The sequence below is a fragment of the Piliocolobus tephrosceles genome, chromosome 15 (genome assembly GCF_002776525.5).
Source record: "Piliocolobus tephrosceles isolate RC106 chromosome 15, ASM277652v3, whole genome shotgun sequence".
In the NCBI taxonomy this organism is placed as follows: domain Eukaryota; kingdom Metazoa; phylum Chordata; class Mammalia; order Primates; family Cercopithecidae; genus Piliocolobus; species Piliocolobus tephrosceles.
Genome location: NC_045448.1, coordinates 106,821,507 through 106,845,848, shown reverse-complemented (window position 1 = coordinate 106,845,848; position 24,342 = coordinate 106,821,507). Strand labels below are relative to the sequence as shown.

Sequence of the window (24,342 nt, the reverse complement as noted above, 5' to 3'; positions counted from 1 at the left end):
ACGCCTGGCTAGTTTTTTGTATTTTTTAGTAGAGACAGGTTTTCACCGTGTTAGCCAGGATGGTGTGGATCTCCTGACCTCGTGACCCGCCCGCCTCGGCCTCCCAAGGTGCTGGGATTACAGGCGTGCTGGGATTACAGGCATGAGCCACTGGGCCAGCCCCTCTTTTTCCTCTTACCTGACCTGAGTTCAGAGCTGAGGGTTCGGCAGATGGTGCTCAGACTTTCTTGTAGAGAAACACCTATACTTGGCTGCACAACGTGGGTGCTTCACCCTGGATTAGGAAGAGTTCCCCAATCACTGGTAAGGTTTTGGATACCCATGGTTTCCCCAAATCCTCCACTATGTGAGTCTGCTTCTGTGATATGTACAGCGTGGAGGAGCAGATCAGAATGTTTATTCTCTGCAGGCAGACAGATGCTAGCCAGGAGGGAGAGAGAGCAGGCCACAGACAGCTGGTGCCTCCTCCCAAACTGACCTGGGCAGGTCCTTTCCCCCCAGGGGTGGTGGGGCTGGGCAGGGGCTGAGCACATTCCTGAGGTGCTGCCCCAGAGGAATCCTCCCTCCTCCTCAGGAGTGTGGGAAAGCGCTGCCTCCAGCCAGGAGCAGAGGCTCATCTGAGCGATCTGATCATGCTGGAGGGAGACTGGCTCCGAAGACAGGATGAGCAGCTAGCATCCATGAAGCATTTCTCCCCTAGAAAGACTTAAAAGATTTAAAAGAAAAAAACCAGGCCAAATAGGTCACTGTCTGAGCTGGGAAATACGTGGTCTTTCCTGGGTGCAGGATTATATACCTGGCCAGGGGTTCCCGCCGCACCGTGCATCAGCCAGAGGTAGGGGCTAGGGAATGGGAAGAGCTGATTAAAAAATCCTTATTCCTGGCCGGGCGATGTGGCTCCCCTGAAGTTAGGAGTTCGAGACCAGCTACTCGGGAGGCTGAGGCAGGAGAATCGCTTGAACCCAGGAGGCAGAGGTTGCGGGGAGCTGAGATCGCAGCACTGCACTCCAGCCTGGGCAACAAAAGCGAAACTCCGTGCTGGGATTACAGGCGTGAGCCACCGCGCCTGAAAAGAGTATGTTTTCATGTCTTGTCGGACTAGTTCCCCTTTTGCAATTTTTGTTTTTTCATTTCTTCCTGGCTATTTCTGCATGTTTGTTTTTCCATGTGAACTTTAGCATCAACTTGTCTAACTTCATCCAAAGGCTTTTGGTATTCTGATTGGCATTGCATCAAATTTATACTACACTATTCCCTTTGGGAAAACAGATGATAGGTCATCCTATACTAGAAATGAGAATGCCTTTCCAGTTCTTCAAGTTTATTTTCAGTGTGTGTTAAAGTTTTCCTTACATAGATTTTTACATGTATCTTCTTAAGTTTATTCCTAAGTCACTTAATTTTCTATGTTGCTATTGTAAGAGAGGGGGTTTCTCTATCATTATACCTTCTTTTTTTTTTTTTTCTTTTTTAGACGGAGTCTTGCTCTGTCGCCCAGGCTGGAGTGCAGGGGCCGGGTCTCAGCTCACTGCAAGCTCCGCCTCCTGGGTTCACGCCATTCTCCTGCCTCAGCCTCCCGAGTAGCTGGGACTACAGGCGCCCGCCACCTCGCCCGGCTAATTTTTTTTTTTGTAGTTTTTAGTAGAGACAGGGTTTCACCGTGTTAGCCAGGATGGTCTCGATCTCCTGACCTCGTGATCCGCCCATCTCGGCCTCCCCAAGTGCTGGGATTACAGGCTTGAGCCACCGCGCCCGGGCTATCATTATATCTTCTACCTACTTAATGTTTGGGAATAGGAAGGCTTGCTTTTTGTATATGAATTTTACGTCCTATTGCCTTATTCAATTCTACATACACTGTTATATAGATAGTTTTACTTCTTTTTTTTTTTTTTTTGAGATGGAGTCTACTCTGTTGCCCAGGCTGGAGTGCAGTGGCATGATCTCAGCTCACTGCAACCTCCGCCTCCCAGGTTCAAGCGATCCTCCTGCCTCAGCCTCCCGAGTAGCTGGGACTATAAGCACGTGCCACCATGCCCAGCTAATTTTTGAATTTTTATTAGAGACAGGGTTTCACCATGTTGGTCAGGCTAGCCTCCAACTCCTGACCTCAGGTGATCCGCCCTCCTTGGCCTCCCAAAGTGCTGGGATTACAGGTATGAGCCACCATGCCCAGCCAGTTTTACATCTTTACCTATTGTTATGCCTCTACCTGATTTATTTATCATGTTTAATTGCATTGCTCATACCGCTAGGTTAATCTTGAGTGGTTGCTGGAGATACAGTGGGCATCCTGCTTTGTTTTTGCTCTTGGAGAAAATGCCTCTTGAGTTTCGTGATTAAGAGTCTGGTTACAGGACTAATATGAATAAGAGATTATCTGTATATCTATCCTTCCATCTACACACATACATGTAAATATGTACGCATACATATATTTATACTGAAAATGATAACGTATCTGTCCAAAAAATACTTTTGGGTATTTTTTTCTGTTTCTATGAGTTGAGTTACTTTAGATATCTCATGTAAGTTGAATCATACAGTATTTGTCTTTTTGTGATTGGTTGAGTTCACATAGTATAATGTCCTCAAGGTTAATCCATGTTGTAGCATATGACAGAATTTGCTTTCTTTTTAAGGCTGAATAATATTCTATTGTATGTATATACCATGTTTTCTTTATCCATTTATCTGTTGTTGGACACTTGGGTTGCTCTCATGTCTTGGTTATTGTAAATAATGCTGCAATTGGCCGGGCGCGGTGGCTCAAGCCTGTAATCCCAGCACTTTGGGAGGCCAAGACAGGCAGATCATGAGGTCAGGAGATCAAGACCATCCTGGCTAACACAGTGAAACCCCCTGTCTCTACTAAAAAAAAATACAAAAAACTAGCCAGGCGAGGTGGCGGGTGCCTGTAGTCCCAGCTACTCAGGAGGCTGAGGCAGGAGAATGGTGTGAACCTGGGAGGCAGAGCTTGCAGTGAGCTGAGATCCAGCCACTGCACTCCAGCCTGGGCGGCAGAGCGAGACTCCGTCTCAGAAAAAAAATAAATAAATAACACTGCAATGAATATGGATATGCAAATATCTCCAAGATCCTGTTTTCAATTCTTTAGGATAAGTATCCAGAAGTGGGATTGTGGGGTCATATGGTAAATCTATCTTTAATTTTTTGAGGAACCTCCATATTGTTTCCATAGCAGTTGTACTGTTTTACATTCCCACCAGTATTTGCAAGAGTTCCCATTTCTTCACATCCTTACTAGCATTTGTTATCACATATTTGCTTGAGTATTTGAAAAATCAGGAATAGGTGGGTGTTGAATTTTTGGAACTAATCATATGATTCTTTTCCTTAAGTCTATTAAGATTATATATATGATAATAATGAATTTCCTAATGTCAAACCAACCTTGCATTCCTAGAATAAATTCTACTTGGTCATGGTGAGGCTTGGAGAGTCCAGTCACTGCTCAGGAATCTTGGGCTTGGGCCCAGCTTTCTCCTCTGCTTCAGCACATCTGTGTTGTCACTCAGATTGGCAGGGGACTGGGAGGGAGCCTTGGGGTTCCTTTAACCACCAAGAAAGCAGCAGGTCCTTGTATAGATATGTAGACTGAGCCATGATTTATAACTTTTAATTATTGATGCATATGGTAGGTGTTTCTCCATTTGTATTCTTTTTAAATTTTTAAAAATTATTATAGAATACACATAATATGAAATTTTACCATCTTAACTATTTTTAAGGGCACAGTTCAGTGGTATTAAATACATTCATAATGTTATACAACCATTACCAGCATTCATCTCCAGAACTCTTTTCATCTTATAAAACCAAAACTCTATACGCATTAAATAATAACCATCCATTCCCCCGTCTCTGCTTCCCCTGGCAACCACCGTTCTACTTTCTGTTGATTTTGACTACTCTAAATATCTCACGTAAGTGCAGTCATACAGTATTTGTCTTTTTGTTACTGACATTTCATTTTGCATGATATCCTCAAGGTTCATCCATGTTGTGGCATATTTCAGGATGTTCTTTCTTTTTGAAGCTGAGTAATATTCCATTGTATGTCTCTACCATGTTTTGTTTACTCACTTATCCCTTGATGGATATTTGGGTTGCTCCCACATTTTAGCCTTGCGAATAATCCTGTTATGAACATGGATGTACAAATAATTCTTTGAGATCTTGCTTTCAGTTATTTTGGGTACATACTCAGAAGTGAAATTGCTGGATGATATGGTGATTTTGGTTTTAATTATCTGAGGAACTGCCATACTGTTTCCCATCATGGCAGTACCATTTTACATTCCTACCAACAGCACACAAGGGTTTCAGTTTCTCCACATCCTTGCCAACACGTGTTATTTTCTTTTTGTTTGTGTTTTTGAGACAAAAGTCTTACTATGTAGCCCGGGCTAGAATGCAGTGGCACAGTTGATCTCAGTTCACTGCAGCCTCCGCCTCCCAGTTTCAAGTGATTCTCCTGCTTCAGCCTCCCAAGCCTCCCAAGTAGCTGGAACTACAGGTACGTGCCACTGCACCCAGCTAATTTTTTATATTTTTTAGTAGAGATGGGATTTCACCATGTTGGCCAGGCTGGTCTTGAACTCCCAACCTCAGGTATTCCACCTGCCTTGGCTTCCCAAAGTGCTAGGATTACAGGTGTGAGTGGCCACACCCAGCCTATTTTCTGTTTTTTTTTTTTTTGTTAGTAGTCATCCTAATGGATATGAGGCGGTATTTCATTATAGTTTTGATTTGCAATTCCCTAATGATTAGTGATGTTGAGCATCTTTTCAAGTACTATTTGCCATTTGTATATCTTCTTTGGAAAAATGTCTATTCAAGTTCTTTGCCTATTTTTGAATCAGTTGTTTGTAGTTTTGTGTTTTGTTGGGTGTCAGGAGTTCTCTCTGTAGTCTGGGTATCATTCCCTTACCAGATAAACAATTTGCAAATGTTTTCTCCCATTCTGGGTGGGGTACCTTTTTATTCTGTTGACACTGTCTTTTGATGCACAAAATTTTAAAATTTGCATAAAGTCCAATTTGTCTATTTTTTCTTTGGTGGCCTGTGCCTTTGGTATCAAACCCAAGAAATAATTTCCAAATCCAATGTCATGAAGTTTCTGCCCTATGTTTTCCTCTAAAAGTTTTTATAGTTTTAGGCATTACTTTTAGGTCTTTGGTCCACTGTGAGTTAATTTTTGTTTATGGTGTTGGATAAGGATCTAACTTTATTATATCACATGTGGATATCCTGTTTTCCTAGTACCATTTGTTAACCTATTAAAATTATTGTGCTGGTTTTGCAAATGTTAGGTGTGGTCTGCCCAGGTATGTATATTACAGTGCCAAGATACTTCTGCCCCTGAATAATGTACCTTCACCCTTGAATAAGAAAATGCCTCTGAATAATTTACTTTCACCTCTGAATAATCATTGTTCAAGTAAAATTAAATGATATGCTTGGGGAATAGAAAGCCTACTATCTAGCTTGATCTTTTGATTTCTAAAACTGTTCCTTCAGTCAATTGCTTTCACATAATTTTACTTTCAAATCTTTATTTTTCCTTCAGGAGGAAACAGGACAACATTTTTTTTCTTTTCTTTTCCTTTTTTTTGAGATGGAGTCTCATTGTGTCATCCAGGCTGGAGTGCAGTGGCACAATCTCGGCTCATTGCAACCTCTGCCTCCCAAGTTCAAGCGATTCTCCTGTCTTAGCCTCCCAAGTAACTGGGACTACAGGCGTGCACTACCATGCCCGGCAGTCTTGGCTAGCAAGACAGGTTTAGCAGGGTGGTTCTGGCTCAGAGTCCCTCATGAGATTACAGTCAAGATTCTTCCAGATTCATTCTCTCACTCAAGACCTAACTACTGATCTCTCCTACCCAGCGGGAGGTACTGTGCCGGAAGCTAGAGAACTCAGTGAGGCATTCTTGTCCTTCAAGAGCTCATCACAGCTCTTAGGAGAGTCAATCTAATCAATAAATAACTGTTAGATATAAACATGCTAACACGGAAGGTCTTTAAAAAGTGTTTACGTTGTATTTGCACGGAGTTCTGGGAGAACAAGAGGCTGATCTCCTTAATAGGGTTTTTCCAAGTAGGAAGAGTGAGGGAAGAAGAGGGCTGAGAAGAACCCTCAGGCAGTGACAAAGCTCATGTCTGCCAGCTGAGAGGGCTGATCAGATCCATCTTCAGAGGGTGGGAGCTGCTCTCAGGCTACTCTGCAGGGACAGTAAATTCCAGACCACACTGTCTGCACCTCCTCCTTGGCAGCAGTTGACCATTCAAAAAAAAAAAAAAAAAAAGAAAAAAAAGAAAAGAAAAGAAAAGGGAACAAAGGCTGGGTGCGGTGGCTCATGCCTGTAATCCAAGCACTTTGAGAGGCTGAGGCAGGTGGATCAACTGAGGTCAGGAGTTTGAGATCAGCCTGACCAACATGGTGAAACCTCATCTCTACTAAAAATACAAATATTAGCTGGGCATGGTGGTGTATCCCTGTAATCGCAGCTACTCGGGAGGCTGAGGTAGGAAAATCGCTTGAACCTGGGAGGCGGAGGTTGCAGTGAACCGAGATGGTGCCACTGCACTCCAGCCTGGGGGACAGAGTGAGACTCCGTCTCAGAAAAAAAAAAAAAAAAAAAAAATCAATGGTCAAAAATATCTTGATAGGAGGAGGAGTGGGGAAATGACTATTCTGAGAAGTGAAGTGTCTTGTAAAAGGTGTGCCCAGGTCTGTGGACAGCAGCTGTAGCTATCGATGATCGTATGTCATCGACCTACGTCCACTGAATGGAATGTAGCATCAGTCCTAGCAATAACGTGCTGTTAACTTGTAACCAAAGGCTCACGTCAATGTTAGAATCTCCAAAACACAGAGAATTATGAAGATGTAAGACTTCAACTTTTCCTTGAGCACAAAGTTTCTTGGTTCTGCACTCCTTTAAGAAGGTTTTCACCAAGCCCAGCACATGCTTGATTGGCAGCTTGGGTTGAGCCTATGGCATGGAAGGACGGGAGAATTGCTGTTGTAATGGGCGGCTGCTCCTGTCATAGTTAATAGTTGTAAAGTTGAAAAGAAGTCTGGAAATGAGACTGTGTTGGTTAACAATTTGATAATTGTGCTTGTTTTTTCCCACAAAAAAATAATCCAACAATTGATCAAACACAACCCGTCAAACGTAAAAGACGCCTTCAGACTCTTCACAGAACCTTAGGTAAATGAAAACTTCGTCCATACTGACGATAAGAATAGGCAGTGGCTCTTAATTCTGTCGTCTTTTGCCTCTGGTAGATAAAGAGTGAAAATGTGTTCCCAGGTCAGGTCTACCATTGCTACAGCTCTGTGGAAGAGCAAGCCGAGCGCGCTCCCTAGTGGATAACTGTATGCTCGCCCCCTAGTGGATAACTCTATGCTCGCCAGGGCTTTCTGTCTGCGGCTGTTAATCTCCGGATTCCGATTTGACATGTTGCATTTCAAAAGTCAAGTTAATTATCAGTCTTATTAAAGTGGGAGTTTTCTCTCTTTTCTAAGCCAAGTTGAAGAAGGAACACATTTCTCTCTTTTTTTCAGGAATAACTAGAACTTCATGAGACTGTTGTCAGACACCCACATGATAGTCTTTTTTTTTTTTTTTTTTTTTTTTGAGACGGAGTCTTGCTCTGCCGCCCGGGCTGGAGTGCAGTGGCCGGATCTCAGCTCACTGCAAGCTCCGCCTCCTGGGTTTCCACCATTCTCCTGCCTCAGCCTCCCGAGTAGCTGGGATTACAGGCGCCCGCCACCTCGCCCGGCTAGTTTTTTTGTATTTTTTTAGTAGAGACGGGGTTTCACCGTGTTAGCCAGGATGGTCTCGATCTCCTGACCTCGTGATCCGCCCGTCTCGGCCTCCCAAAGTGCTGGGATTACAGGCTTGAGCCACCGCGCCCGGCCTCCACATGATAGTCTTAATCATATTGTGATAATTTTCTGTTATTTTATTTTACTACTTTGTTTAATTTTATTATTCTTTTGAGACAGGGTCCCGCTCTGTTATCTGGGCTGGAGTGTAGTGGTGTGATTATAGCTCTCTGCAGCCGTGATCTCCCAAGTTCAAGCCATCTGCCTACCTCAGCCTTTCTAGTAGCTGGGACTACAGGTGTGTGCCACCATGCCTGGCTAATTTTTTTATTTTTTTAGTTTTTAGTGGACATGAGGTCTTGCTATGTTCCCCAGGCTGGCCGCAAACTCTTATTGCGACAATTCTCTATCTGTCTGTGAACGAGGCCAAGGAAGATTTACCAAACTCATCCAAAGCTGCCCTGCCCCCCTTTCAGCCCTGGGAGGTCTCCCATCTGGGGCTGGGGGCTCCAGCCTGCTTTGAAGTCTTACTTCTCATCCTTTCCCATTCCCTCTTTGATAGCTCACTTTCTAACTGCTCGACAGTCCAAACAGATTTCCCCGGAGCGCCTACCCCTTGTCCCATTCCCTCTTTGATAGCTCACTTTCTAACCACTAAACAGTCCAAACAGATTTCCCTGGAGCGCCTACCCCTTGGTTCTAGTTTGTTCCCCAGAGCTTCTCGAAACATCTCTCAGCCTTCTCCCAGGCCATCCTGCATCTGGCAAAGACAGGCAGGCCATGCCGACCTTCCAGTTTTCTCCAAGCTAAACTCAGGCCCTTTGACAGGTCCCATATGCCAACGAGTCAGGCACCAAAGGGCAAAGCTAAGGATGCAAATATTTCTCATTTTCTTTTCTTTTTTTTTTTTTGAGACGGAGTCTTGCTCTGTCTTCCAGGCTGGAATGCAGTGGCGCGATCTCCGCTCATGGCAAGCTCTGCCTCCCAGGTTCACGCCATTCTCCTGCCTCAGCCTCCCGAGTAGCTGGGACTACAGGCACCCGCCACCACGCCCGGCTAATTTTTTGTATTTATGAGACGGGGTTTCACTGTGTTAGCCAGGATGGTCTCGATCTCCTGACCTCATGATCCACCCTCCTCGGCTTCCCAAAGTGCTGGGATTACAGGCGTGAGCCACCGTGCCCGGCCATATTTCTCATTTTCGATCATCTTCTTTCTATTAAACTATTCTGCAATCCGTCTACCAATACCTGAATATTTCAGTGTGGTTAATTTTCCTATCTTGTCCTTCCAACTGAAGAAAAGTTTTGGCCGGGCGCGGTGGCTCAAGCCTGTAATCCCAGCACTTTGGGAGGCCGAGACGGGAGGATCACGAGGTCAGGAGATTGAGACCATCCTGGCTAACACAGTGAAACCCCGTCTCTACTAAAAAAAATACAAAAAACTAGCCGGGCGAGGTGGCGGGTGCCTGTAGTCCTAGCTACTCGGGAGGCTGAGGCAGGAGAATGGCGTAAACCCAGGAGGCGGAGCTTGCAGTGAGCTGAGATCCGGCCACTGCACTCCAGCCTGGGCCACAGAGTGAGGCTCTGTCTCAAAACAAAAAAAAAAAGAAAATTTTTATAGTATTTTGTGGTTTCAAAATTATTTTCATGAACATTATACAATCTGTGAGGTAGGTCTTATTATCTCTATTTTATGCAAGTGGAGAAGTAGGTTGGGGCTTAGAGAGGTTCTCACTTGGGTCCTCTAAGCGTGGTCCTCTACCCACAGAAGCAGCATCTTTCAGGATCTGTGAGACATGCACATTCCCAGGCCTACCCCAGACCTACGGAATCAGAAACTCTGGGGTGGGGCCTGGGAATCTGTGTTTTCATAAGCCCTCCCAGTGTGATTCAGATGCACGCTTAAGTGTAAGAAATGCTGCCTCAGCTGTGAGTGGGTTGTCCAGGAATTTGTTAGATTTTTAAAAAAGTAAACAGAAACAAAAAAAACACCAAAACACTGAGGTTCTGTAGGCTTTATTTAGACTTTTCCCCCAAATCCTCCCTAACTCCTCACTTTGAGTCTAGAATAAGCTACTTTTATCATAAACGCTGAACTAATCACAGGCCATGGTTGTTTGTAGATGAACACATTTTATCTTTTGTAGATCACCTTTCAGAGGAGAAGAGGTTTAAAGAATCCTCTCTGTCTGACAGGGATTTAAGAGAGCAGTTAACTACTGTAGATAAAGAAACACTTCAAGGAGCAGCTAAACCAGGTGGGAATCTGTATGGTGTAAACCAAGTATGATGCTTAAATACAGACAACTTCTGAATGTGTCTTTTGCCTTTCATGGTATTTTAAATGACACCTTTAGTTCACCCGCAAAAGTGAAATAAATCTGCAGTGAATACAATCTGCAGTTAAAATTTACGAATTAAACCAACTCCAGAGGCTGGGCATGGTGGCTCACGCCTGTAATCCCAGCACTTTGGAAGGTCAAGGTAGGCGGATCACCTGAGGCCAGGAGTTCGAGACTACCCTGGCCAACATGGTAAAACCCCGTCTCTACTAAAAATACAAAAGAAAAAATTAGCTGGGTGTGGTGGCAGGTGCTTGTAATCCCAGCTACTCGGGAGGCAGAGGCAGTTCAAGAATCACTTGAACCCAGGAGGTGGAGGCTGCAGTGAGCTGAGATCGCACCATTGCACTCCAGCCTAGGCAATAAGAGCGAGACTCCATCTAAAAAACAACAAACAAACAAACAAAACCCAACTCCAGGAATTTCACCACTCTTCCAAAAAGATGCTACTTTTATATTGTTTCTGCACAGCCAGGGCTTCACCCCTGCTCATCCCTGAGCCCAGATCTGTTTGGAGTGGGCAGAAACTCACCCATGCTGTTACCAAGCGCAGTATCCCCCTCCACACTGCCACTCCCTGTCAAAATTATACCTGGTTGTCACTTCTTAATGCTTAGAAATTAAATGCCGAATTATTGCAGCAGAGCCTTAGAGCTGCTGGACACACTGCCTCTTGGCATAGCAGAGCTGAAGGTGGGAGGCTGGACATGACCTGTTTTCTCCCCATCACCAAGAAGACCCTTGCTCAGCACTCCCCTGTCTACATCACCGGCTGCCCTGCACAGCTCTGCACACGAAACCAGCCTATACCTGGGATCCTACCTCCATGCCCGATTTCCCTGATGTCTTTTTCTTTTATGGTCACATTATAAATGGGTTGACAGAAGCTCTAGGAGATGCTGGTGTCAGCTGAGATCTCCTTCCTTTGAGATCTAGCTAAGACCAGCCTGTGCTCAGCGGTATTTCCATCCACTCTCACAGTTTCTGTAAGTCCTCAGAGGGGCTCAGGAGTTCAGGATCATCTGTGGCGTTGTGTTTGCCTCGTGCTGGTGCAGACGTGAAATCCCCCAAACCTACACCCACGAGGCGGACTGTGTATGCAGTACCAGTTCCTGAGGCCAGGGGGCAGAGGAGGGGCAGCAGAGAAGAGGTTATATCACTGCCTGTGAAAAGCTGCAAACGGAGTATTTGCCTCCATTGTTCTTAAAAGCCTTTGCAGGCCGGGCGCGGTAGCTCAAGCCTGTAATCCCAGCACTTTGGGAGGCCGAGATGGGTGGATCACAAGGTCAGGAGATCGAGACCATCCTGGCTAAGATGGTGAAACCCCGTCTCTACTAAAAAATACAAAAAACTAGCCGGGCGAGGTGGCGGACGCCTATAGTTCCAGCTACTCCGGAGGCTGAGCCAGGAGAATGGCGTGAACCCGGGAGGCAGAGCTTGCAGTAAGCTGAGATCCGGCTACTGCACTCCAGCCTGGGTGACAGAGCAAGACTCCGTCTCAAAAAAAATAATAAAAAAAAAAGCCTTTGCAGTAGGATTTCTCAACCTCCTCTAGTGCCCCCGCCTCCTCTCACCCACCTGAGCTCTCCTCTGTTCTTCTCTTTACCTCTTACAAACTGGTCTGTGGAACTTTATTTCTGGTTGCTTTGTTGCGTGCCAGCCCATACCCTCAGTGTCTCATCTCCACCTCCCAAAAGCATCTCATCTTATTGCCAAATAGCAGATGAATGCATTTCCCCAAACAGCCAGTTCCTTCCCAAGAGGACTTCTGGAACCAGTGGCTAAGATGCCAAGGTTTTTATTCTGTTAGGAATGGAATGAACAGGTGTCCCTTGCAGGTTTACTCCTGGTGGTGGGTGGCCCAGCGGGGATCTCTGTTCACTCTGCACTGTGTCTTCTCATTTAGATGCTCACTTTAGGACTATGCCCTGCAAGCAGCTTCTGCATTTCCTGCAGAGGAACACCATCATTGCCGCCATCTCAGGGGTGGTCATCCTCACGGCCATCGTGCTGTTGCTGCTTGGTTTGGCTTCATACATCAGGAAGAAACGGCCATCGTGAGTAGTGCTGGCATGGCCTTCCTTCCAAGAACCTGCGGGTGTTTGAACTCACGCTGCCCCCAGGGCTTCCTGCTGATCCGGTTTAGGAGGAGGGCAGAAGCTGCAAGCCTGGTTATGCTTCAGCATCCCCTGGTCTGCTCTGTCAAAGCACACAGGACCTGGGCCATGGGTTTTAGGCACAGCCTGGGTGATTCTGATGCACAACCGGGTTTGGGGATCCCTGGGTGGGTCAGGGTTGCCTCTCAAGGCCACTGCAGTTAGGCCAGACCTGTCCCCATATTGAGGGCTCTGGCTGAAAGATTGGTAAATAGAAATATGGATTTACGAAAGAAAGGAAAAACACAAATCTAAGAGGGCGAGGAGGGCTGAAGCCACGAAGGAGAGTGAGAGCAGGGCTGATATGCAGCGCATTCACACTGACACAGCTGCCCTGCTTGTTAGAATACTGAAAGCCTTCCCTGAGCTTCCCACTGACCTCCTGATCTTCTCCGTGCTCCTGCAAATGAAGGGTTAGTGCCTGGCACAGCCGTGGCCCTCCAAGGCTCTGCTTCAGTGGTGGTCATTTTGACTGGTCAATGCCTGTCTACACCAGTTGTTAAATATTTTGGTTAGGCCTCTAGATGAGGGGGCTCAGGCACAGAGGCACTCACCATGAGCAGGCACTAGAAAGCAAATGGTTTGCACGGTGATGTGTATGCATAGCTGCATTTTGAGATGATGTGCTTCTTGCTGCATCCCCGGGGACATGTATTCCTGACCGCAGAAGGAAGAGCAGCTCCCCACGGTCCCTCAGGTCGGGCTGAACGCTCAGCTTGCCCCTAGAGCAATGGGGTGGAGGCGTGTGATGAGGGGAAGTGTCCGTCCCCACCACTACCCACCCTCTGACTCCATAGGTAGCAGTGCTTGAATTTCCCCACAAGAGTGGCATTGCTTTCCCTCCATGCCAAGGTTCCTGGGACTGGTGACCCATTCAGGCCACTTCCCCCCCCCCCCCCCACCTCCAGCATCCTCTTCCTACCGAGGCTCATCCATTGGACCTGCCATTTTCTCTCCATGCCCCTTGGGATGCCAGCAGAAGTGGTTAGAACTGTGGCCTCATCCCATAGGGACCAGTCAAAGCTGTGGATGGCCTGAGTTAGTTAAGAGAAACGGGGGGGAAGAGAGTCTCCCAGAGGCTCTGTGCTGCCCAGAGGCAAAAAGAATTTCACAGGTGACAAACCTTACTGATGGGAAGCAGAATCCTCACCCTGGGAAGCGTCAGCCTCCACCACTGCCCAACGAGTAGACAGCAGGAGCTCCTGTGCACTGAGCTGAGCACTGTGGTTTTTATTGTTTTGTTTTAGATCTCCTCCGGCAAAGACGACATATAATATTTTTATAATGAATGGAAAGACATGGTGGCAAAATTCTGAAGAAAAAAATTTCACAAAATATACAAAAAACCAGAAACAGTTGAAGAGCAGCTCCTGTGTCTAAGCCAGGTCGCGGGGCGGTCAAACCAGGACTTGAAACCGCTATGAGAGGACATTCTCCATCCACGCACCACAGGGAGGCAATTCCATTTCTGCCCGGGGAGGTGTATTCTACAAAAACGTCTGCTTCCCGTCCCAATTTGAATGGACCAAGAAAAACTGCTTTGCCATAGGACACCTGTGGCAACATGGCACCGATGGCCGGCGTCGGCGAACCCAACAGACTATGGACTTACCATTGAATAAAGCATCGATTCATTTATTCAGTCATTCATGGAACAGATATTAATAGACCACCTCACATGCTGACAATATCAAAATACAATGAGGAAACTAAGAGTGACCGAGACATGCATTCTGTCCCGAGCAAGATCACAGTCTAGGGAGTGAACACAACCACGCTAAACAGCTTTTATGGGAGGTGGGGGTACAGAAAGTTTTGTATCTACAAAGAAACTGCTAAGAATTGTGGAAGCTCCCCACGAGGTGATTTCCTGCTTGCATGACCGGGAAGAAGAAATGGGGTAATTGAGAGTGTCATGAAGTGGGGTTATTTATTTATTTATTTATTGAGTTGGAGTCTCACTCTGTCACCCACGCTGGAGTGCAGTGGCGCGATCTTGGCTTGCTGCAACCTCTGCCTCTGGGTTCCAGTGGTTCTCCTGCCTCAGCCTCCTGAGTAGTTAGGGTGACAGCTACGTGTCACCCTGCCTAGATAATTTTTTTTTTTTTCTTTTTGAGATGGAGTCTCACTCTGTCGCCCAGGCTGGAGTGCAGTGGCCGGATCTCAGCTCACTGCAAGCTCCGCCTCCTGGGTTCTCGCCATTCTCCTGCCTCAGCCTCCCGAGTAGCTGGGACTACAGCTGCCGGCCACCATGCCCGGCTAGTTTTTTGTTTTTGTATTTTTTTTTAGTAGAGACGGGGTTTCATCGTGTTAGCCAGGATGGTCTCGATCTCCTGACCTCGTGATCTGCCCGCCTCGGCCTCCCAAAGTGCTGGGATTACAGGCATGAACCACCGCGCCCGGCTGAAGTGGGGTTATTTATAAAGCTGTGATCAGGGTTAAGGGAAACTGACGAAGAGTGGCGAGGCACCTGGAGCGAGCGGGAGCGGGAGCCAATGCCATTACGGGAGGGGCAGGTACGAAAATCTAGAGAACTCAAGAGCCTCTGACAGGCTGTAACCTTTGGTGGAGGAACAGGGACACATTGGAACCACTCAACAGGGAGAGATCAGGGCGATGAACACCCTGAACGCCTGCTCTTGGGGCCCTTTGATCTCCTACAAGTGAATTCCATTGGCCAGACGTATGGCCACTTACCAGGGTGACTTTCCTCAATGCACCGTGGTAAGTGGCCACAGGTCCCCTTGGGGACGACTGAGAGAAAGATGAACAGTGTACATTTTTGACTGTAGTAGGGCTCTTCCTCAAGGAGATCCAACCTCCCTATCATTCAATGGGTTTGGGGTATATAACCTAGCTCATGTCTGGGAAATAATTGAGGGACTGTTACTCTCTATTTTACTAATTCAAGTTAGACGTCTAATTATACAACATGGAACTCTGCTTGCACAGATCAAGTCAGAATTTAGTAGATTGCTTATCTATTTCTTTTCTAGGGACATCATGATCAACTAGACAGTGCCAAAGGTCCCTGTGAGTTCGACTATTCTGGCTAACATTTTGACACCACTGTTCATAACAGCAACCATATCCACCTTGCCTTTGACAATAAGTATGGCCACTCAGACCTCACTGTCCTGGGATCCAACTATCTGCATTGCATTTTGGGATCCCAGTTTGATGGTAGCTGTTCCCATGGTCATTTCTGACCTGCAGAAAGGAATTACTACAGAGCTCTCAAGGACTCTGGAGCCCTCCTCACCAATTTATTTCTCATAGTCATGATAAAAGGTGTATTGTTTGGACCCTTCCAGGGTGGGTGAGCAGGTCTTACTTGATAAATCCACTCTAATATTCCAGATTCCTTAAGCCTTTGGGTCCCTTCCTCTGCAGTATAAGAAGAGAGTTCTGGCATTTCAACTTCATTTACTGTGGGTTATGTTTGGACTCATGTTTCAGATAACCAACCAAATGGAGCCCTTTCTAATCCCTCCAGCTAAAACACGGAGCCCAGAACCTCTGCTCAGTAGGCTCATACCAATAAATGCAGCCTGATACAATGCCATGTTCCTTCCATCATTACCCCACATCCTTATATCTATGTCCATGCACGTTCCTCACATTTATGTCAGTATACATGAGAAAAATCATGCAGTTCTTTCAGTGCATAGTGTACCTTTTGTTGTATGGGGTGCTTTATTCCTCACTCTTTGGGACCTGCTGGAACTTGAGTCTAGTTATGGGTCTAGAAGCAAAGAGGAGTGGTAGAAGTGGGTCCTGAGGAGAATTGGTGGGGTCTTGTTAGAGGAGAGGCCATTATAGGGTTCTACAGAAAAATCAGGGTTAACCTCCTCAGAGAGGGTGGAAGGGCTACTTCTGCTGGCAAACAAGACTCAGCAGAATTTAGGGATTTGATACCCCCAACTTCCCCAACTGGGATCTTCCCATATGTCCCCATTCCAGTTTTTTAGGATACCATTCCTTTTCAATCAGTTCTCTCACTTTAACACAGGACCAGTCTTCAAGGCTAGGCATTCAGGTGCATTGCAATTCAGTCGCTTTGGGTTTGGTTTTCAGAAATCTCAGTCCTGCAGCCACAGGAGATAAGGATTTCTTTCAGGACAGACATAGGAGTTAGTTTCTTTCTTCCTTTCTTTCCTTTCTTCTTTCCTTCTTTCCTTTCTTTCTTTCTTCTTTTCTTCTCTCTCTTTTTTTTTTGACAGAGTCTCACTGTGTCGCCAGGCTAGAGTGCAGTGGCGTGATCTCGGCTCACTGTGACCTCCACCTCCCAGGTTCACGCCATTCTCCTGCCTCAGCCTCCTGAGTAGCTGAGACTACAGGTGCATGCCACCACACCCGGCTAATTTTTGTATTTTTAGTAGAGACAGGGTTTCACCATGTTGGCCAGGATGGTCCCGATCTCTTGACCTTGTCGTGATCTGCCCACCTTGGCCCCCCAATTTTTTTTTTTTTTTTTTTTGAGACAGAGTCTTGCTCTGTTGCTCAGGCTGGAGTGCAGTGGTGCGATCTTGGCTCACTGCAACCTCCACCTCCCGGGTTCAAGTGATTCTCCTGTCTCAGCCTCCTGAGTAGCTGCCATCACACTCAGCTAATTTTTGTATTTTTAGTAGAGATGGAGTTTCACCATGTTGGCCAGGGTAGTCTAGAACTTCTGACCTCGACTGATCTGCCCATCTCAGCCTCCCAAAGTGCCCATCTCAGCCTCCCAAAGGCGTGAGCCACCATGCCCAGCCCATAGAAGCTTTCAGTTCATTTATGTAGAGTTTAAGCTGGGAAAGTGAAAGCCTAAACTCATCCCTTTCTTTCCCCACTTTCTCCAGCAACCAGTGACTATTATACTCCTCAGTTTAACTAAAATGTTCTCAGGTGTCATCAAAGACATGGGCACCCAGAACCTTGCCTTTTATATGTGTTTGATTGAGAGTATCCAATGGTAATATTTTGTATATCTCTATTGCCACATCATGCCTAATGAAATACCTAAATGCCCTGTTGGCCACTGGAAATAGATTTAAGATTCTGTTCCTGTCTTCTAGTACCAAAATTTGTATCAGTCAGCATCCCATGAGAGAAACAGAATTAGTAGGAGGATATGCAGAGTACTAAGAGATTTTTTTCACTTTTTGTGGGTACATAGTAGGTGTATGCGTTTATGAGGTACATGAGGTATTTTGATACAAGCATGCCGTGCATAATTACCATGTCAGGGTGAATGGAGTATCCAACACCTGGAACATTTATCCTTCATATTATAAACAATCCAATTATATTCTTTTAATTATTTTTAAGGTGCAATTAAATTATTGTTGACTGTGGTCACCCTACCGTGCTATCAAATACTAGATCTTATTCATTCTTTTATTTTTCGTACCTATTAACCATCCTTCCTTCTCCTCCACCCCCACGACTCTTCCCAGCCTCTGGTAACTATCCTTCTACTGTCAATTTCCAGGAATTCAGTTGTTTTAATTCTTAGCTCTCAGAAATTATGAGAGCATGCAGAGTTTGCCTTTTTGTGCCTGGCTTATTTCACTCCACATCATGACTTCCAGTTCTATGCATGTTGGTGCAAATGACCATTGTTTGAATGGCTGAATAGTACTCCATGGTGTAAATGTACCACATTTCCTTCAGCCATTCATCTGTTGAGGGACTGTTAGGTTGTTTCCAGATCTTGGCTATTGCGAATAGTGATGCGATAAACATGAGAGTGCAGCTACCTCTTGGATACATGGATTTCCTTTCTTTTGAGTAGATACCCAGCAGTGGGATTGCTGGACTGTCTGGTAGCTCTATTTTTAGTTTTTTGAGGAACCTCCAAACTGTTCTCCATAGTGGTGGGACTAAGGTCCATTCATACATTAGCAACAATGTATGGGAGTTCCCTTTTCTCCACATCCTCGCCAGCATTTGTGATTTCCTGTCTACTGGATATAAGGGACAATTCTTTCCCAGAGCCTCTGAGGGGCTGCAGCCCTGCTGACACCTCAGTTTCAGACTCTGGCCTCCAGAATGTGACAGAATAAATTTTTGCTGTTTTAAGCCACCCAGTTTGCGGTGATTTGTTATGGCAGCCCTGGGAAATGAGTACATGGCCACGCAATCTTTCTCTGATACTTTGAGTCTCGAGGGTACATGAGATTGATTGGGCTGGGCCCAGGGCCGCTGCAAGGTGTGGGAGAGTATGTTTAGGGAATCAAGGGACGTAGGTCATAGCCCTGGTGCTTGTGGTCAGCAGGTTCGCAGATTCCTGGGGGCAACTGTTGGGTCTGAAGGGTTCCTGGCTCCCTTCTCCATCCATGGATGGGCTCTGAGAGCTGGACCTCAGGAAAGGCAGCGGGAGGGGTGGTCAGGAGAAGCTCAGAGGCGGTCCAACTAAGGCCTGAGAGCTTTGGAGCTATCTGCATGGGGAGTGAAGACGAGGTGGCCCTGAAAGGCTCTGCCAGTTCTTTACCAAGATGGAAAAACAGCCCATCCCTAGAAAAACTGTTTCCACCTCATCGGGCCATTAGTTAAAAACTGCCTGGTTAGTGGTCTTGGGACTTTGGTCCTGCTGTAGCCACAGAGGGCCTGATGTACTGGACAGAGCTGGCTCCCAGGCCTACCCAACCCACCTCCTAAATCAGGGGCTTCGAGAACCAAGAGTCCCAGTCCAGATGCTTGTCTCATTCTCAAGGATCCCCCGACTGCTTCGGACATTTGGACAGAAGCTCCTCTAAATGTAATAATTCCCCTCCTTCCTTCCTTCCTTCCTTCCTTCCTTCCTTCCTTCCTTCCTTTCTCTTTCTTTCCTTCCTTCCTTCCCTTTCTTTCCCTCTTTCTCTCCCTCTTTCTCTTTTTTCTTTCTTCTTTCTCTCTCCTCCTCTCTCTTTCTTTCTTTCCCTCCTTCCCTCCCTCTCCTTCCTTCCTGCCTTCCTTCCTTCCCTGCCTCCTTCCCTCTCTCCCTTCCTTCCTTCTTTTTTTTATTTCTTTTTTTGAGACTAAGTCTCACTCTGTCACCCAGGCTGGAGTGTAGTGGTGTGATCTCTCCTCACTGCAACCTTTGTCTCCCAGGTTCAAGCGATTCTCCTGCCTCAGCCTCCTAAGTAGCTGGGATTACAGGCACCTGCCACCACGCCCATTTTTTTCAATGTCATTTGGTTGTAATGTTGATAAGAAAAAAAAAAAAAAGACCAAACCTGATTCGTAGCTGGGGCCGCTGTCTGTGTGGAGCCCGCACGTTCTCCCCATGTCTGCAGAGGTTTTCTCTGGGAACTCCGTTTCCTTCCACATCCCAAAGCTATGGGTGCATACGCGTGTCTAGTGTCCCAGTGTGAGTAAGCGTGGGTGTGTGTGAACGTGTCCTGAGAGGGGATGGGGTCCCGGCTGGGGCTGGTTCCCACCTTGCGCTGTCCTGAGCTGCTGGGCTGGGCTCCGGCCCCTGCCACCCTGAACTGGGTAAGTGGATAAATCATGATCTGACTCATTTTTTTAGTAATCATTCTTAAAGGTATGTATAGCTTGCAATTATTTGAATGTTTAATATTAAAGTATTTGGGGTCCTTATATAGATGGTTGGTGATGTTTTTGTGACCAGGAATATGCCATAGGAACTTACCTGTTGTCTATAGCAATTGGCCTATGGGAAAATTGGTTTCCTTACTGCACTTCAAGTTGCAGTCTCCAAGAACCTACCAGTGAGCTAAGTGAGGACTCACTGGATCCGCCCTGCGCCTCTGCCTTTCTGGCCCTTGGGAGGCTCAGACCCCTTCCTGTCTATCCGAGCAGCCGCTGCCCTCTGCGCAGAGGGGACGAGGCTCCAGTTAGGTGCTTCCCGAGGAGGGTTATCAAAATCCCCAGCTGTGCCTGAAGGGCCCCCGCCTGACGTCCCTGGACTGGCACTCAGGGTGTGGGCGGTGTGGAGGGGGAGCACTGGGGGACTGTGGGGAGGGTGGCTGCAGGGTGACGGAATGGGGTGGCAGAGACAAAGGGGTAGAGTGAGCTGAGAGACGAGGGCCGGGATAGGAGAAGGGAGGAGGGCGGGGACAGTGGTGTGGGTGGGGAAGAATAACGTGGAGGGACTGGGGAGAATAAGCTGCGGGAGTGGAGTGGGGACGGGGAAGGGACAGGAATGGGGGAGGGAAGTGGAGGAAGCAGGAACAATGTGGTGGGTGGGAGATTTGAATGGAGGAGGGGAGGGAGTGGTGAGGGGAGGGAGTAGTGATGGGCCAGGAACGAGCCCCAAGTGCTCAGTTCAGCCCACTTGTTCCAAGAGGGTGAAGAAGAACTGCGTGGGGGGTGGGTGGCTGCGTGGAGAGCTGGGGGAGGGGAGAGCCCACTCCCTCGCCAGCATCAGCAGCATCAACAACGGGTGTGACTTACCAACTGGTTTCTGCTCAAGTCAGCACTTACTGGGCACCTCCCCATGCCAGGCACAGTGCCCTGGTGGGCAGGTACACCCCGCCGGGTGGCCCTCCCAGAGCTCTCCACAGGGGGTTAACTTTGGAGCCTGCCCTGGCATCTGTGCTCCAGCCCCTTTGCTAGGAGATGAACACCACCCTTTCCATTTCTCAGATGGAAACCGGCGGGGAGGTGGGAAGAGTGGACTCTCCAGGAGAGTGGGGCCCTGGTCCCCCTGGCGGACCTGCCGGCTGTCCAAAGGTCTCTGAGTGCTTGGCCAAGGCAGGAGCCCCAGGAGAGGATTGCTGGCAACTGAGGTGTGGCCTGTGACACCTGGCATTCACCTGCCTGGACCTCACAACTCTGGGGGTTTCCCAGGTATGGTGCTGGGGAGCTGGGCTTCAATACTCGTCCTGCCTGGACCTTCTCAGAGTCTTGGCTTCCTCTTCTTGGCAATGAGGCTGATAATTTACCCTCTTTTTTTTTTTTTTTTTCTTGAGACTGAGTCTCGCTCTGTCGCCCAGGCTGGAGTGCAGTGGCCTGATCTCAGCTCACTGCAAGCTCCGCCTCCCAGGTTTACACCATTCTCCTGTCTCAGCCTCCCGAGTAGCTGGGACTACAGGCACCTGCCACCACACCCGGCTAATTTTTTGTATTTTTAGTAGAGATGGGGTTTCACCGTGTTAGCCAGGATGGTCTCGATCTCCTCATCTCATGATCTGCCCACCTTGGCCTCCCAAAGTGCTGGGATTACAGGTGTGAGCCACCGTGCCTGGCCAATTTACCTTCTTTGCAGTGCTGTTGGGTAGTCTGTTCAGTAGCACTCATTTATTAGACACCTGCTGGGTGCCAGGCCCTGTGCTGGGCTGGATGTGGGGTGGCTGTGAGGCAGCAGGTGACTAGAGTCCTCTGCGCTTGGAAGGAGATGCAGTTGCCCCAGCCTGGGCATACAGCAGGCACAGCAAGCATACCAGATTTTCCTTGAGCTCTCAACAGGTTGCACGTGCACCCTCGCTCCATCCTCATTGCAACCCGTTGGGACCCAGCTCTGAGAGGCAGCCCACCCTTCTGCTGGCCTTCTACCTCTACCTTGGGCTTGCATTTGAGGAACAAGCCCCATCAGTGCCTACAGCCTCTGCCAACAGTCCCCGCATGGCCTGTGGGCCCCTGGGAGCTGCCCTGAACTAGCATTTCCATTTCCCTTTCTCCATCAAAGAGATGGCTGCCTTTGTGCTGTCAGTTTGCCTTCACGCTAAGTGAAGCCTGGCAGCTTTAGCTCAGGGTTGGTTCAGCCTGCTTGTCCCTAGCTTGATGAGACCAGTCACCCTGATAGCACAGGGGATTTCAGGGTGGAGCCCTACGGAAGCTCCAAGCTCCCTTTGAGCCAGGAGGTCCCAGGCTCCCCACTTACTAGGTGTGGAATTTCAAGCCTAAGTTTCCTCTTGGACTCAGTTTCTAGATCTGTAAAATGAGGCCAATCTCCTACTCGCTGGGGATGTTGTGAGCGTTAAAGGTACCTAAGCTGGGGCCAGCGTGTAGTCGTGCTTGATAGAAAGGAAGAGATGCATTTAAGCCGTTATGAATATTCTGCAAGATTTCGGCGCTTTGTTTGCCATTCCAGCATCTGTCGTCCTTCCAGCCACTCCTTCCTTCCAGACTGTGCTGTGGGTGGGGCCTGTGGCCCGGTCCTAAGCCACTTCCCCGTGCCTTCCGCTGGCGTCAGGGATAGGCTGGGGGATGGACATGTGATCTACTCAGCCAATGAGCTGTGTTGGGGGTTTTTCCGGTAATACTGAGAAATTGATTCTTGTTCCTTGAACAGGATTTGAAGTTGAGTCACTTTCTTGGACCATAGGGAGAAACCTTATCTGAGAATGAAGCCAACAACCTTGGGGCCATCAGTTGAGCCCAGAGCAAGCTGTTCCTGAAGCACATATGTGGGATTTTTTTCACCCATCCATGCAATATTTATTGAGTACTGTTGTGCTAGGTACCACTCCAGTTGCTGGGGCCACAGCTGGAACAAGACAGTTCCCACCTCACAGATATCACAGTCCTGCTTAAGACATTTGTTGGGAATGCTGCTCTTCTCCCAGTATCTCTGTGGCTTTCTCCTGCATCTCCTTCAAGTCTTTTTTTTTTTTTTTTTTTTTTTTTTTTGAGACGGAGTCTTGCTCTGTCGCCCAGGCTGGAGTGCACTGGCGCAATCTCGGCTCACTGCAGGCTCTGCCTCCCAGGTTCACACCATTCTCCTGCCTCAGTCTCCCGAGTAACTGGGACTACAGGTGCCCGCCACCTCGCCCGGCTAATTTTTCTGTATTTTTTTAGTAGAGACTGGGTTTCACCGTGTTAGCCAGGATGGTCTTGATCTCCTGACCTCGTGATCTGCCCTCCTCCCAAAGGGCTGGGACTACAGGCGTGAACCACTGCGCCCGGCCTCCTTCAAGTCTTGATTCACAGGTTATCCCCTCTGAGGCATGCCCTGACTGGCTCAAAATTACATGCCCACAGAGCTCGCCTACCCTTTCTGATTTATTTTACTCCTTAGCACCTGTAACCATGTGACACACTCTAAAATACTTACCTGTTTTTTCATTCTCTGTCTCTCCCACTAGAAAGTCAGCTCCACGAGGGAAGGGATTTTCATGTGCTGTTCACTGCGGATCGATAGAACAGAGTACCTGGAAAAGAGTCTGGCATAGCACGGGTGCTCGGTGTTGAATAAAGAAGTAGCCAGGGGTCTCAGGAGGTGGCAGTGCCATGGCAGTTTGAAGGCTTCCGAAGGTGCCATCCATTTGAGAAACCCCCCAGGGGAGAGCACAGCATGTGGCTGCTGTGGCCAAGCAATTCCCTTCTGACTTAAACCAGCTGGATTCATTTTTATTTTTATTTTTATTTCAGGGCAGGGCGGTGGTCACTTTCAGCCTTTAGGGATGCCCGCGTTGTGCTCGGTAGCCTGCAATACTGGAGAGCTGCCTCTGGAGGGCGCACGGGAGTCTCGTTGCTGCGCTCGGGCGCGCTGTCACTCGAGGTGAGAGATGACCGTGTTGGGAGCAGTAATGGAGCATTTTGCCTTTAGGCCTCTTTTCACTTTCACAGCAGCCCTATGAGACAGGTACCATTATCCCCATTTCCCTTTTTTTTTTTTTTTTTTTTTTTTTTGAGATGGAGTCTTGCTCTGCCGCCCGGGCTGGAGTGCAGTGGCCGGATCTCAGCTCTTTTTTTTTTTGAGACTTAGTTTCCCTCTGTTGCCCAGGCTGGAGTGAGCTGCGCCATCTCAGCTCACTGCAAGCTCCGCCTCCCGGGTTCGCGCCATTCTCCTGCCTCAGCCTCCCGAGTAGCTGGGACCACAGGCGCCGCCACCGCGCCCGGCTAGTTTCTTGTATTTTTAGTAGAGACGGGGTTTCACCGTGTTAGCCAGGATGGTCTCGATCTGCTGACCTCGTGATCCGCCCGCCTCGGCCTCCCAAAGTGCTGGGATTACAGGCGTGAGCCACCGCGCCGAGCTCATTATCCCCATTTCCTAAGGGAGGAAACCAAGGCGCAGGGAGGCTAAGTAACGTGCTCACGGTCCCTCAGGGTTA

The 24,342-nt window shown here is 47.8% G+C and overlaps 1 protein-coding gene across 5 annotated transcripts in view; it reads left to right on the top strand.

Annotated features, from left to right (window-relative positions):
• Nucleotides 1–14,004, top strand: part of C15H2orf92 (chromosome 15 C2orf92 homolog) — a 35,605-nt gene extending 21,601 nt beyond the window's left edge. For 3 of the 5 annotated variants that reach the window (XM_023211450.1, XM_023211449.1, XM_023211447.1), the window contains 2 exons: nt 12,109–12,259; nt 13,606–14,004. In XM_023211450.1, the coding sequence (XP_023067218.1) occupies nt 12,109–12,259; nt 13,606–13,738 (284 nt within the window). In that variant the 3' untranslated portion in view covers nt 13,739–14,004. Of the gene's footprint in view, nt 1–10,007; nt 10,119–12,108; nt 12,260–13,605 lie in introns of all 5 variants that reach the window. The other 2 variants (XM_023211448.1, XM_023211451.1) reach the window with 1 other exon arrangement.
• Nucleotides 14,005–24,342: the final 10,338 nt, after the last annotated feature.